This window comes from Leucoraja erinacea, chromosome 1 (genome assembly GCF_028641065.1).
Source record: "Leucoraja erinacea ecotype New England chromosome 1, Leri_hhj_1, whole genome shotgun sequence".
In the NCBI taxonomy this organism is placed as follows: domain Eukaryota; kingdom Metazoa; phylum Chordata; class Chondrichthyes; order Rajiformes; family Rajidae; genus Leucoraja; species Leucoraja erinaceus.
The window spans coordinates 122,006,426-122,022,154 of NC_073377.1; the positions used below are offsets into that span (position 1 = coordinate 122,006,426).

General features: G+C 41.9%; 1 protein-coding gene across 6 annotated transcripts in view; it reads left to right on the forward strand.

Moving 5' to 3' along the window:
• The window catches only part of LOC129701414 (thrombospondin type-1 domain-containing protein 4-like), a 552,304-nt gene that overhangs the window by 109,144 nt on the left and 427,431 nt on the right, over nt 1-15,729 (forward strand). For all 6 annotated transcript variants that reach the window (XM_055642598.1, XM_055642615.1, XM_055642572.1 and 3 more), the window contains one exon: nt 14,187-14,562. In XM_055642598.1, the coding sequence (XP_055498573.1) occupies nt 14,187-14,562 (376 nt within the window). The remainder of the gene's footprint in view (nt 1-14,186; nt 14,563-15,729) is intronic.

Here is a 15,729-nt window from a genome sequence, read left to right on the forward strand (position 1 = left end):
TGACCCTTGCCATCAACAAGAAGACTTATTTTACAGAAAAATATCTCAATATGGCAGCTGGACTAATGGGACCCTGTCAGCGGTGCAATTTGGACTCAGTTCAAAGGATGTTTTGAGCTGATGCTATCAATTCATTGACCCATTGATCTGCAAAGAGGCCTGTTGCAACAATTTTCATATAAACATAAAAGTTAAAGCAAATTCTGTTTACATGAATATAATGAACTTGGAATCACATTTTTCGCAAGATGAATTCCATAGTTTGTAATGAGTTATTGATGAAATTTGGGGGTGTAACCTACTCATCCAATTACTTATATTTGTAATTACAATTGGATGCATTTATAGGTCATCATGTGGATGGATATGATGGGAAATATAAACCTGTGCTACGATGACTCTTAGTAGAAAGTGCCCAGTCCAAATTCCTGAAGTGAAAAATAAATAAAACACTTCAACATGGCAACATAATTTATTCAGAAAATACAGATAAATAGAATCGATTTTTTGAGCATCATTCTCCACCACTAACCACTCAGATGAATAGCTGAAGTTCATAAAATAATTATGTGACTTGGCACTTAATATCAGTTAAACCATTGCATATCACTGCTTTACAAAATATGTGCTCATAACCTCCATTCATACTTCTTGATGCACTAAGGAATATTGACAACCCTGCTTAGTCATTTGACGTTTGTTGTATCTCTTTGGTGTGTTTTCAGTAATTGTTCTTGTTCAATAAAAGCTCTGTGTTTTTGCATGAGCCAACAGCATTGACTGTCAACTGAAGGATATTTGTCGTTCAAATGTTACATCCTTGTCCCATGGATATGTGTGCGTATGTATGAATGTATGTTTCAGATTGACCCGCTCACTATCTGCAATTAAATCTGATGGCATATATTCCAGAGCGTTGAGTTACAATGTACCAAGCCCACAGGGTATATAATGCTATGGCCGTACAGTTCCTTTACTAATAAATTAAGATATCCATTTTTTTTTCATTTCCCAGTTTTAAAACCTTATTATTTACAAAGATTGTTATTTATTATCTATATAATTAAAAGTCTTATCTTGACCCTGTCTGCGCTGTATATTGATTTTAGAAAAAACGCTATCATATATTGCTATGGTTTTTGGCCATCTTACTTACAGTCCTCCTCCGCTGAGGAAGGCCCGAGGATTTTTCCCATCGATTAAAAATAAAAAAGTTATGAATGTTTAAAAAACCTTGAGATCCTCTCGCCTGTCAATCACCGCAATGAAGGTAATGCCCCTTCCGGGGGGCGGGGGGGGCAGGTCTATAAAACCCCGAATGCCTGGACGTGACAGTCACTCTGCAAGATCGCGAGGGAGAGGCCACAACTCTCATTCTAAGCTGTGAATCAACTGAACTGTGAATCTGCAATGTACTTGCAATAAATGATTTGTTAGCCCTTAATGACAATACCATGAGTTGTTTGGCCTGCTGCCCTGCCTGTGCTTGAAACTGCAATGCTTTATTAGGTCCGACTGTGTTTGGAAGGAATACATGCTTTATTAGGCCTGACTGTGTTTGGTTCAAAAGTCTCGCTCATTTCGTGACTTACGCTTAGTGGCCAGGCGGATTGCGTAATTTCCGGTGAGTGCAGAGGTCGCACTGTTGCGTAATTTCCAGTAAGTGTAGAGGTCATGTTGATTGCGGAAGTGCCACTGACTGCGGAAGCCCCAAAGTGGAGAGGCCGCGCTCAGCCATGTGAGTATTCAAGAAAGTTTACTGCCATATATATGGTGTGTGTGTGTGTGGGTGCGTATATGCATGTGGTGTGTGAGTATGAATGAGTGAGTGGTCTCAGTGACTGAGCTGCCAGCCCAATAATCTATTTGGCCCATAATGTCTATACTAGCCCTCTGGACACCAGTCCCTTCGGCCCACAACACCATGCTAGTGCTCCAGAAAGCAGCCCCCCACTGGCCAGCAATATTGGAATTGGTGGAGAGGTGGAATATTGTGAAGCTGGGACCCAACGGGTCCCACTCAGTCTAGATTGGAGATCTTTAGTTAATTGATGAATGTAGTTATGAAATCTAGTTATTTACATGGTCAAATGGTTCAGTGACCTATAAATTCAATGGAAGAGATAAAGGTGCTTTACAGAGTTAGTGGGTCACTAACCAACAAGCATTTTGTTTTGTGGGTAATGCTGGTGAATCCAGCAGTACACAAAACCAAATCACTGAATTTGCCTTGCCCTATCCCTTTCCCTTGCCCACACCCTACATAGAAACATAGAAAATAGGTGCAGGAGTAGGCCATTCGGCCCTTCGAGCCTGCACCGCCATTCAATATGATCATGGCTGATCATCCAACTCAGTATCCTGTTCCTGCCTTCTCTTCATACCCCCTGATCCCTTTAGCCACAAGGCCACAATGAACTGGCCTCAACTACATTCTGCGGCAGAGAATTCCAGAGATTCACCACTCTCTGTGTGAAAAAAGTTTTCCTCATCTCGGTCCTAAAAGATTTCCCCCTTATCCATAAACTGTGACCCCTTGTTCTGGACTTCCCCAACACCGGGAACAATCTTCCAGCATCTAGCCTGTCCAACCCCTTAAGAATTTTGTAAGTTTCTATAAGATCCCCCCTCAATCTTCTAAATTCTAGCGAGTACAAACCGAGTCTATCCAGTCTTTCTTCATATGAAAGTCCTGACATCCCAGGAATCAGTCTGGTGAACCTTCAGGAATCAGTCTGGTGAACTGTACTCCCTCTATGGCAAGAATGTCTTTCCTCAGATTAGGAGACCAAAACAGTACGCAATACTCCAGGTGTGGTCTCACCAAGACCCTGTACAACTGCAGTAGAACCTCCCTGCTCTTATACTCAAATCCTTTTGCTATGAATGCTAACAGAGGGTAATGGATCGATATAAGACTGATGTGGGAGCCGATACATTCAAGACAGAGTGCAGTAGATCTTTAGATGTTAATAGAATCAAGGCATATGCGCTCAGTGGAGGAAAGTAGTGCTGAGACAAAAGATCAGCCATAATCTTATTAAATGGCCTGGCTGGCATGTGGACCTGAGTGGCCTACGCCTGTTTCTATTCATGTTCATATCAGAACAATCAACTCTGGATTGGAATGACAGGCTGGGACTAGAATGGCCTTGCGTTTGGATGAATAGGGATCCATTGTAAATTGGACTGTGTGGGCAGTGGGAAAGGAAGTAAGTACTGGGTATGCAGTAGACATGGACAAGATGGGGAAGGAAGGGTTGAAGATCACCATGGTTCTGGTCATGGAGGCTCTGAGGAAGAGCCATGTAAGGGACACCATGGGCCGGGGTCTGCTCAGGCATGGTCTCCATTAAGTAATGCAGAAGGGGGTTGTTATAAGTGCCATGAAAACCGTTTGGAGTTTACACACCCGAGACACGCTCAAACTTTCTAGTTGGGGCATTTGTCACACAGTATTGAAAGCTGTTTGCACATCCAGACTCCTCCATAGTTAGCATGATCTAGAAGGAAGTTTGTACACTTAGTTTAATAAGCTCAAAGTCTGCAACTTTCTTGTACAATTTCATTGAAATTGAATCACAAATGTGCAGCAACCTTTGCCCCATGTGACCCAATTTCTATTTTAATATATTTGTATTTTATTAAGGCTGTTAACCTGAATATTGTGGAGTTCCTTGTTTATGATCATACTCTCCCATTTCCCCCATGCCTTTCCTCAGAGCCTGCCGCTGCACTTCCTGCTAATTTCCTAAGTTGTCTTCATTGAGACTTAACACCGAGTATCATGAGTTGGATTTCTTGACATGAAATTTGGTTTGCAATATTTAATTCTATTCATCCAAGTCTAGGCAAACACATATCTTTGCACAGTTAACATGGAGAAAAATAATTGGAAATATTCAAACTTTTCCAGATGGGAACATAACCTCTTTTCAAAACCAGTTTTTGTTCAACAACTTAGTTTTTTTTTACTCAAACTGTTCAAGTCACTCTTTGTCCAATTCCGTTTGTGATAACTAGTTAAGGTGTTTTAAGGCCACAAGAAAGAACATTGGTGGATCGGTGGGCGGCGCGACTCTCGTCAGCAGCGGCCTCTGCAGTCCGTCTGTTTTTTTTATTATTTTCTGTTTCGTTTAAATGTAGTTTTTAATTATTTTTTGTCGGGGTATGTGTGTGGGGGGCGGGGGTGGGGAAAGTCTAAATTCTTTCCCCTGCACGGGAGACCCGACCTTTTCTTTGTCGGGTCTCCGTTGTCATTGGGGCTGCTACGTGGAGCGGCCTCCAGCAGGAACGACCTGGGGCTCCAGTCGCGGAGCTGCGGACGACTCGCCTTCACGGAGCTGGCCGAGTCCGGAGCGGGTGGAGCTGTGGTGGAACGCTGCTGTGGCCCGACCCCCGGAGATTCGGAAGCTCCTACCGCAGATCTGTGGACAGAAATACCGGGAGCCCGCGGGTCGCTGGTTGGAGACCGCTTTTCAGGGCTTCCGCAACGGCGACTCCTCCCTCCCGAGTTGCGGGGTTGAAGATTACCTGGAGCGGGGCCTTACATCCCTGCCCCGCGCGGCTTAGAATTGCCGCGGGACTTTGTGAGCGCCCGCCGGGGCTCCAACACCAAGACCCGGTGCTTGGCCTTGCATCACCCGGCGTGGCTTTAATGGCTGCGGGACATTTAACATCGCCCGCTGGGGGCTTTGACTCTGTCTTTGACTCTGACATGGGGGGGGGAGAGGGGAGTGCAGGGGAGAGATATGTTTTTTTTTGCCTTCCTTCACAGCGAGGAGAAGATGCGCTGTGAAGGATGTTTGTGTAAATTGTGTTGTGTCTTGGGTCTTTTTCGTTTTGTATGTATGACTGCAGAAACGACATTTCGTTTGGACCTTAACGGGATCCAAACGACAAATAGATTGTATTGTATTGTATTGTATTGTATTGTATAATTCCGAAAAGCAGCCATTGATCTGTTTTCATTGTTTCAATTATCACAAAGCAAACTGTTTCCCATATGGGAACAAAAATCAAGTCAAGGCCTGAACTTTGTGCATCCTCTTGAAAAGCAGAATATTTTGGTTGCTTGAAAGTTGGAATGAAAATAACAAAACAGCTGGAAACACCCATAGGTCAGGTAGCAACTGCAGAGAAAGAATCAGGGTTAATTTGAGTTGATGACCATTCACTTCACAAATCCTTTCCAGTCTTTTGTGTCGGAAAACACTTAAACAATAATATAAGCTAAATTCCATCCTATCAAATCAAAAGAATCCTGGAGAAAAAATAACTTTCATTGCTTTCATTCAAAAAAAATCCAATAAATTTAATGGACGAACTAAATCCTAATCTGACACAGATGTAAACAGTTCTGGGACGTGATGCCCAGCAAAACAATGTGCTCAGCATAATCCTGAAGCTAAATACAAAATGCTTGAATCAGTTGGCAGGTGAGGCAGTCCCTTGGAGGGAGAAACTTTGTTGATGTTTCAGGTTGCTGGCTCCTTATCAGTACAGGATGAATGCGAAGCGTAGAACATAGAAATCTTGGGAGGGGGGGAGGGAGGGGGAAGACTCCCTGCTTTGAGAGGTGGAGGACAATCCCCCCCCATGTTGTGTAATCCAGACTTTATCGGACGCTTTCTAAAGGCTGAATCGGCATGTTCACCAGACCTTTCATCACCCGGCGCGGCTTAAAATGAAACTGCCTCATCAAAGCAGTCGAGGGTCCTGATGTTGAATCCCCGCCGGCTGATGAAAGGCCCTGCGAACGAGCCGATTCAAGTTCCACGATTCTGGGCGGACGAAGCTGCTGTTGCTGGAGTTTGGACTCGGTCCGCAATAACCAAGCTGACCTCCCGGTGGCTCAGCACTTCAACTCCCCCTCCCACTCCGCCTCCGACCTCTCTGTCCTGGGTCTCCTCCATGGCCACAGCGAGCAGCACCGGAAATTGGAGGAACAGCACCTCATATTCCGTTTGGGGAGTCTGCACCCTGGGGGCATGAACATCGAATTCTCCCAATTTTGTTAGTCCTTGCTGTCTCCTCCCCTTCCTCAGCCCCCCTGCTGTCTCCTCCCATCCCCCAGCCTTCTGGCTACTCCTCCTTTTCCCTTTCTTGTCCCCGCCCCCGATCAGTCTGAAGAAGGGTTTCGGCCCGAAACGTTGCCTATTTCCTTCGCTCCATAGATGCTGCTGCACCCGCTGAGTTTCTCCAGCTTTTTTGTGTAACCTTCGATTCTCCAGCATCTGCAGTTCCCTCTTAAACAGCTCCCGATGTTACCGTCCACAGGGCCCACGGCCGAAGTCTTGCGTGTGTGCGCATATGCGTGCGTGCGGCCGCCAAGAAATTGGGTGCCCCCCCATGTTTTGATAGCGATTTCTGTGCCTGAACATAGCCATTCTCTAACGGCTGATAATGAAAGAAATTGTTGTTTTATCAACTTTGATCTGCACGCTATTGCAGACATTCTCTTCTCCACATCTTTCTCCCACACTAATTAAAACACTCTTATTTTATAAGGTTATGGGCATTGTTCAGAAATGTTAACTCTGTTTCCCCTTCTATGGTGCTGCCTGACACGCTGATTGTTTTTGGCAATTGTTTCAGATTTCTGTGAGCTAGAATATTTGCTTTTCCTCTGGGTGTGGTCCTGAAGCTAATTATTTGGCTAGGGGTTATTAACGGTATTAATGATCTGGATGATGGTGTGGTAAATTGGATTAGTAAGTATGCAGATGATACTAAGATAGGTGGGGTTGCGGGTAATGAAGTAGAGTTTCAAAGTCTACAGAGAGATTTATGCCAGTTGGAAGAGTGGGCTGAAAGATGGCAGATGGAGTTTAATGCTGATAAGTGTGAGATGCTACATCTTGGCAGGACAAATCAAAATAGGACGTACATGGTAAATGGTAGGGAATTGAAGAATGTAGGTGAACAGAGGGATCTGGAAATAACTGTGCACAGTTCCCTGAAAGTGGAATCTCATGTAGACAGGGTGGTAAAGAAAGCTTTTGGTGTGCTGGCCTTTATAAATCAGAGCATTGAGTATAGAAGTTGTGATGTAATGTTAAAATTGTACAAGGCATTCGTGAGGCCAATTCTGGAGTATGGTGTACAATTTTGGTTGCCTAATTATAGGAAGGATGTCAACAAAATAGAGACAGTACAGAGGAGATTTACTAGAATGTTGCCTGGGTTTCAGCAACTAAGTTACAGAGAAAGGTTGAACAAGTTAGGGCTTTATTCTTTGGAGCGCAGAAGGTTAAGGGGGGACTTGATAGAGGTCTTTAAAATGATGAGAGGGATAGACAGAGTTGATGTGGATAAGCTTTTTTCCACTGTGAGTAGGGAAGATTCAAACAAGGGGACATGACTTGAGAATTAAGGGACAGAAGTTCAGGGGGAACTTCTTTGCTCAGAGAGTGGTAGCTGTGTGGAATGAGCTTCCAGTGGAAGTGGTGGAGGCGGGTTTGATTTTATAATTTAAAAATAAATTGGATAGGTATATGGACGGGAAAGGAATGGAGGGTTATGGTCTGAGTGCAGGTAGATGGGACTAGGTGGGAGTAAGTGTTCGGCACGGACTAGAAGGGCTGGGATGACCTGTTTCCGTGCTGTAATTGTTATATGGTTATACATTCCAGTGGAACCAGTTAGAAAATCTCACTGGGATAATTTTGTTTGTGCAGAGTCTGTAGTACAAAATATGTGCGATGCAGCATGTCCCTCAGGGAGGAAACACGCTCAATAGATGTTTACCTGGTTACACAACTTGCAAAATTGCTTCAACCCTGCAGCTGATATTCCATTGCCTTTGTTTTTATTAATATATCTTTTGGGTACATGGTTTGTTTGTATTAGGTCACAGCTATTATACAAGATCTAAAAATAAATGTGTTATTCCTTCTGCAACTGAAAAAAGGTCCTTGAGTCTCTGATGCCGGGGATGAAAGCATTGTTTGTGTCTTTATTTGTGGCTTGTGCCTCAACCATACAACGCAGCATCAATTCTTTACTTTGTCTACAGTTTATTAATAGCTTGTCATCATCTGTTTGAAAGATACCAGGCAAATTAGTTAAACCTAGTTTATTGTCACATGTACCAAGTTAAGGACCTGTCCCACAGTACGAAGTAATTCAAGAGTTCTCCCAAGTTTTCCCCTGATTCGAACTCGGAGAATGTCCGTAGCGGGTCCGTAGGAGTTCGTGGATGTCTCGTAGCGGCTCGAACGAGTAAAAAGTAACAGTTTTTTTCATCACAAGCATTTTTTTACTCGTGGACATTTTTCACAGTGTTGAAAAAACGTCACAAGTTTACAGCATTTCCCGAGTACCTACCGTTACTCGTACGAGCCGCTATGAGACATCCACGAACTCCTACGGACCCGCTACGGACATTCTCCGAGTTCGAATCAGGGGAAAACTCGGGAGAACACTTGAATTACCTCGTACAGTGGGACAGGCCTTTTACAGTGAAAAGCTTTTGTTGCCTGCTAACCAGTCAGCAGAAAGACTACACATGATTACAATCGAGTCATCCAAAGTGTCCAAGATCCATGATAAAGGGAATGATGTTTAGTGCAAGACGTCTAGTAGAGTCCAATTAAAGATATTCCTAGGATTTCCAGTGAGGTAGATAGTAGCTCAGAACCACCCTCTAGTTGTTCATAGGATGATTCAGTGATAACAGCGGGCGAGAAACTGTCCCTGAATCTAGAAACATGCTTTTTCACAGATTTCTATCTCTTGTTCAATGGGAGAGGAGAAAAAAGGGGAGTGACTGTGGTGGGACTCATCCTTGATTATGCTGCTGGCCTTGCCGAGGCAGCGTGAGGTGTAAATTGAGTCAATGGAAGAGAGGTTGGTTTGTTTGATGGTCTGGGGTGGTGGGATGATGGGGGAAGGGAAAATATATCCAAAATTGTTTGTGCATTTTTCAGTGGAGATTTAAAAAATATAAAGGGAAAACTATTCAGACAATTCTTTGAATTGTGTCTTTGAATTGTGTATTGTTGATGTCTTTACTATTTTTTTTTTTTTTGTGTCGTTATTTTTTGTTTTGTTTCATTCCGCTTACATGTTTTGTATTCTGTTTACTAAATTTTGTAATGGTGTCCTTGAGAGTCTTGAAAGGCGCCCATAAATAAAATTTATTATTATTATTATTAATTCAAATCAGATTTTTCTTGGAATTCTTGCCCAGAGGGAGGAAAGTGGTGTTGGACACTGGTTCTGTTCAAAATATCTTCTTTTCCACCCAGTTATTAGGGTTGACTCCAGCCAAAAGAGTTCAAAAGCCTTGGAATTATCTGTAGGGTTTTATGAAAATTCATGGAGCAGTTTTATCTAATTGTAGAAGGCTTTCCCAGTGAATATGCCTCCTGAAAAGTCAAATCATTATAAGCAATAACAAGTACATTTGTTTGAAATGTTTTTCAGTCATGAAACTTATTGGTAATGACCAGCAATTAATCAAATAATTCACACAAGTCGCCTCTAATGCCTGGAATATATCCTGAACATTTCTCTGGGGCTTATATATGGCTTTGATAAATGGGGGGAGTTGTTTCCACTGGCAAGAGTGTTGGTGTCCATAGGTCACAGATTTTACAGATTTGCCAAATAATCCAAGGAGCAGGGGTGGGAAATAGAGCAAAAACTATTTTACGCTATCTAATGTGTGGAATGCATAGTCCAACAGTTGGCGGGGACAGCTTCATTCGCAACTCAGGACAGAATTTGATTCATGGGGAAGATAGAAATTTGTAGGGACCTTGACCTTCAGACTTCTCTGTTGTGAGCAGTGAACAGGATTTGGGTGGAGGATCCTGAAATCACCACGCCCACAGATATATGTTGATGTTTTACTCCAGTTAAACGTCCATTTCTGATGTGTGCAGAGGAGGCTAAGAAGCGACCTTACAAAGTTATATAAAACCATGAGGGCTTTTAACCCAGGACAGGGGAGTCCAAAACTAGAGGGCATCAATTTAAGGCATGAGGGGAAAGATGTAAAAGGGACCTGAAAGGCAAATTTTTTCCCACAGAGGGTGGTGCGTACGGACTGAGCTGACAAAAGTATTGGTAAAAGTGAGTACAATCACAACATATAAAAAACACTTAGACCTGGATAGGAAAACTAAGGAGGGGGTAAAAGTGGATACAATCACAACATATAAAAAACACTTAGACCTGGATAGGAAAGCTTTGGTGGATGCAGGTGGGTCAGGTGCAGTCAAGTGGGATGGCTCAGTTAAGTATCTTGGATGGTATGGACGAGTTGGGCCGAAGGGCCTGTCTTGTTGCCGTACATTTTCTTTACAAAGTTGAAATAGATTTTTTTTTAAGTTAAAGATTTTAAAAATATTAATTTTACTAAAACAAGATTAAATGAAAGAAATGAATAGATTTTAAATTATTAAAAACAAAAATAAAAATAAACAAAGAATTATAGAGCCATACAACACTGAAACAGGCCCTTTAGCCCAACTCGCCCATGCCGACCAAGATGTCCCATCTACACGTCCCTCCTGCCCATGTTTGGCCCATATCCCTCTAAACCTTTATTATCCATACACCTGTCCAAATGTATTTTAAATGTTGTAATAGTACCTGCCTCAACTACCTTCTCCGGCATATCTTTCCCAATATCCGCCATCCAAAATGTGGAAAAAGTTGCCCGTCTGGTTCCTATTAAATCTTTCCCCTCTCACCTTGCCTGCATTTACCTATGCAATCTTGGTTGGTAATTCTGTTCATATATAATGAAAGGGGTGTTACTTCTACCAGCCATGGCTGTCATAAAATTGAGGAGTCAGATGTGATGTACATCCAGCTCCATTGCTCAGTAGATTTATTCTGCTTTTCACTGATGGGGTAAAAGATTAGGGTTGTCCACATCTAACCTTCTGCCTGTTTGTATTTAGACTTTTGGACGAGAGATATAGCACAAAAACAGGTCCTCTGGCCTAACGAGTTCGCACCAATCATCGATCACAAGCCCTATCCTACACACTAGGGACAATTTACAATTTTACTGAAGCCAATTAACCTACAAACCTGTTCGTCTTTGGAGTGAGGGAGGAAGCCGGAGCACCGGAAGAAAGCCCATGCGGTCACAGGGTGAACGTACAGATTCCGTACTGACAGCACCGTTAGTCAGGATCATACATGGCAGCAACTCTACCACTGTCGCACTGACTCAATGGGTTAGGCAGCATCTGACCTATGTTGCAAAGCACAGACATGGAAGCAGGGAGCTGATCCATGCACTGCATCTGGCTGGTGGTTCACTGTGGAATTGCCAGCCAGTCAGCGTTGCGATCTGGCCCATTGCATCTGGTGAATTCATTCTTTAATCTGTTTTAGAGTTGGTGCACTACTGACCTTTCCACGTGCTACACATTCCTCCGTAAGTTTCGCTGGTATGGAAAAATATTCATGGTACTTTCTTCATGAAAGCTGGTTGCATGCAGTGGCCTAAAATTCTAGCAGGTTACACAACTTTGTAGTGCATTGCGGGAAAGAATTTAATCTGAAAACTTGAAACAAGGAACTGAGGATGCTGGTTTACCGAGAAAATAAACAAAATGCTTGAGTAACTCAGTGAGGCAGCATCTCTGGAGAACATGGATAGGCGACGTTTGATCTGATATCTGATGGCTTTTGTGCACATAGAGAAGTTGCAGATGTTCAAATCAATTTGATGTAAACAACGTGGGTCTCAAACATTGAAACCAGTCTCAGCAAGAGGTTTGAGATCTGTTTTGGCATGACCACCTGGACCACTGCTAGGGAGATTGAAGTGCCTTTCTTTTCCAATTGGCTTCCTTCCTTAACTTTTCACCACTAGTGTTTAACACCTTCCCCTTCTTGGCAATCTCAGGCCACCTTCCTCCTCCCCTCAAAGTTTGGGCAAAACACAAAATGCTGGAGGAACTCAGCAGGTCAGGCAGCATTTGTGGAGGGAATGGACAGGTGACATTTTGGATTGAGACCCTGGTCGTCATTCCCTGGTCTGAAGAAGGGTCCTGACTCGAAACATCATCAGTTCAGTCCTCCACAGATGCTTCCTGACCCACTGAGTTCCTGTAGCACTTTGCATTTTGTTCAAGATTCAAGCATCTACAGTTCCTTGTGTCTCTATCTTAGTTTGAGTCTGTTTCATGCAAGGAGCAAAGGGGAGCTGTCCATGGCATTTCACGACCTCAAAAAATATTTTCTGACTATCCTGTAGTTTAAAAGTCAAGGACGAGTCTCACTGCAGTCACTCCCTCTTCTCTCTCCCATCAGGCAAGAGGTACAGAAGTTTGAAAAAGCATACCTCCAGATACGATACAAAATGATAAAACATTATTTATCCCAGGAGGGAAATTGATACAGGACTGTATCTTCCCAGCTGTTATCAGGCAACTGAATCATTCTCTCACCAATCAGAAAGTGATTCTGACCTCCCATCTATCTCATTAGAGACATTCAAACTGTCTTTCATCTGACTTTACTAGACTTTATCTTGCAATAAACGTTACATCCTTTATCCTGTATCTGTCCACTGTGGGCAGCTTGATTGCAATAATGTAGCAATGTTACAAAATTTTGAGATTTAAAAAATCAAGTCTGCAATTTATCCCATAAGATAAAGCATAAAAAATAAGTTTAATTTGATACCTAATTCACTTTCATATCTTCAGTATTAAAACAAATATGGCCATTTTCACACTCGGAAATTAGCATCTTGTTCCCTATTGCTTTTGCATTGACTTAACACAAAAGCTGTGATCGAGGACAGTCAAAAGCTCATAACTTTCTTAAAAATTGAGAACTGAATGAAAATGTCAGTTATTATAGATTGAAGCATTCTTAAACAAATATAAAACATCTTACTTGGATGACCTGAAAGCATATAATTAGTTAATTACATAATTGTAGTCTATTACAAAATTGACCGTTGTGATGGAAATAGTAATAAACACCCAGACTGCCTTGAAAATTAAAAGAATTGATATTCTCAAGATTAGAACTTTAATATTATTGTATTATATGCTGTAAGTCCGTAACAGATAGGTAAATATATTACAATTTCTAGCAATAGACCAAGTCTTTATGGAGGAGATCAGTTGCTAGCTGGTACATTGGCATATCATAATCAGTAGCATCATCTAACTCCTCAGATTGTAACCAATAAGCAACTCTGTACACCTTGTTTTTCCTCAACTTTTCAATTTTGGCATTGTAAACTACAAGTTTTTGCTCTTCATACCATGCATGACATGCCTTTCTACCCATTACTTTCCCATTAAGGTCCTGTAGATTCAATTTCTTAAGAAAAGGATATATTTTTTAAATAGCCTAAGCATCCAAATGACAAACTAACCCCATTCACACAAGAATTCACAATATAACATGATTTTTAAATCACGCTGTCATGAATTTACATGCCAGATGGAAGGAATTTGATGTTTAATTCCCATAAATTAATCTAGTAACATCCACTCAATATAATCAACATTTTTATTTTTTTGCACAATACATGGGACTAAAACTGATATTTAGTATAAAAATATTGACTATGGGTAGACAATAACACAAAATATAGACGATTTAGATGCTCTTATGACATGATTGTCCAAAAAAAAGGGCATTTAAATCATCTTGCGAATGGGTTTTTCTGGAACGCGATCAATTGGAACGTTGCTTTTGCGGTGAATTTGAACCCCATATTGGCAGGAAAAACACTGCAAGAGTTGCTTCCCTTGGAGTTTCCAACTTGATTGCTAGATTGGAGATATACCACATGAAAACATTCTTGTACAAGACCTATGTGGACGGGTAAAAGCAGATTGAAAGTTTCTTGGTTCTCTTGGAATAATGTTCATATGTTTGTAAGTTATAAGAGCAGAATTAGGCCATTTGGCCCATCAAGTCTACACTGCCATTCAATCATGGCCGATCTATCTTTCAGTCTCAACCCTATTCTCTTGCCTTCTCCCCATAACCCCAGAAAACCTTCACTAATCAAAATTTGGTCAAAAATGTCTGGAATTTTACATTACTTATTGGTAATATTGTTAATATTAATATTTTGCAGTCATTATGCCTCACTATCGTAATTGACTTATACATGCCTCATTTGGGTTAGGACATGGGTGATTCGTTAAGTGCCCGGCACACTAAGATTATCCTTTATCCATTGGCAGGAGACCACAGAACACAGAGAGATCAAGGAGATTGCAGTCCGGAGGTTTTCATCAAACCAGCTCCTCACGCTCCCTGCACAGTGAGCAAGACCAAGCGGACTTGTTCCGCTCATACCAGCAGCAGGCGAGCACGAGAGTGCGAAGATTGAGTAACTGGGGGCGGCTCTCTCGGCCTCAAAGCCAAGATTCGTCTTTGCAGCAGAGAGATGTGCCACAACCTTTTCAGCCACAGCTTGAAACCCGACTTCGAACGGATGGACAAGCTGTGACAGAGCGATTGATAAAGCAACAGCTGCACAGGGTACCAAGGCATCCCACTGCACAAGGCTTCAGTTGTCTTGGTGCTTTCAAACAGTCCAAGTCGTGTAACCCAGAGGTATGATCCAATGTTGCTATGTGCTGTATTGCTTAATGTTTATTTGTATTGCTGGCTGATTATAAAAGAATGTTGGTTCTGGGGCGATACATGGTCATGTTTTGTTTTGTTTAGTTTAGTGTCAGATGTACTGAGGTATTAAGCCCAAATTGTCCACGCCGACCAACATGCCCCATCTACACTCGTCTCACTTGCCTGCAGTTGTCTCATATCCCTCTAAACTTGTCCTATCCATGTACCTGTCTAAATGTTTATTAAATGTTATGATAGTACAGTAAATGGTGAAAGTAGATTTAGATCTATTTTAGACTCTTTCATCTTAAATCTGAAGATGTCCCATTCCTGACTACTGGCTGAGCAATTTAGGCCTGATTCCTTTTTCTATCTCACATATTCCTACCTTTTTTGTTGTTGCTATTTTCACATTGAACTCAACTTTGCTGCATTGATTCATTTCCAGACTTTCACCTTTAGATCAGTTCAATCTCATGTAATTCACTTAAAATAAAGGAGTTATTAAAACAAGAGGGATTTTTTTTCCTTTATGCTTGTACTACCAGTTGTAATCTTGAATGTCTTTCCCATAAGTAATACGTTAACCTCAGCCCCAGCCTGGAAAAGTTAAAGTATCGTTGCTTAATTTGCTGAACTATATCAATTCCAACCTACCTAATCCCCACAGTTTGACAACCTATAATACATAGAGAATTTACTTGTAATGATTTTACTCTTTCGATTACCTAATTTTACCCAAATATTCTCAATGTAATTTCCAGAATACCTCTATTAGGAGAGTTATTACATTGTTTATTAAAACCATGTCTGGTTCTGTACATCCTGAAAATGTTGTGAGTGCAATAAATGTTTAATCTAAGCACAAATCTGCTTTTATCACAGCCTACCATATCACAGATATACCATGTACATGATTATTCCTATCACAGAACCATAGTTCTTGCAAGAAATGACTGCTGATGCTGGTTTATACCAAAGGAGTTACCGAGTGGGGCGGGCAGCGTCTCTGGAGAAAGAGAATGTGTGACGTTTCAAATCAGGACCCTTCTTCAGTCTGAAAGTAAGGGGTGGGGTGGTGAGTGGGGGGTGAAGAGCTGGAGGCGAGAAAAGACCAGTACCAATCAGCCGCACATGGACTCAGGCAGTGTATAA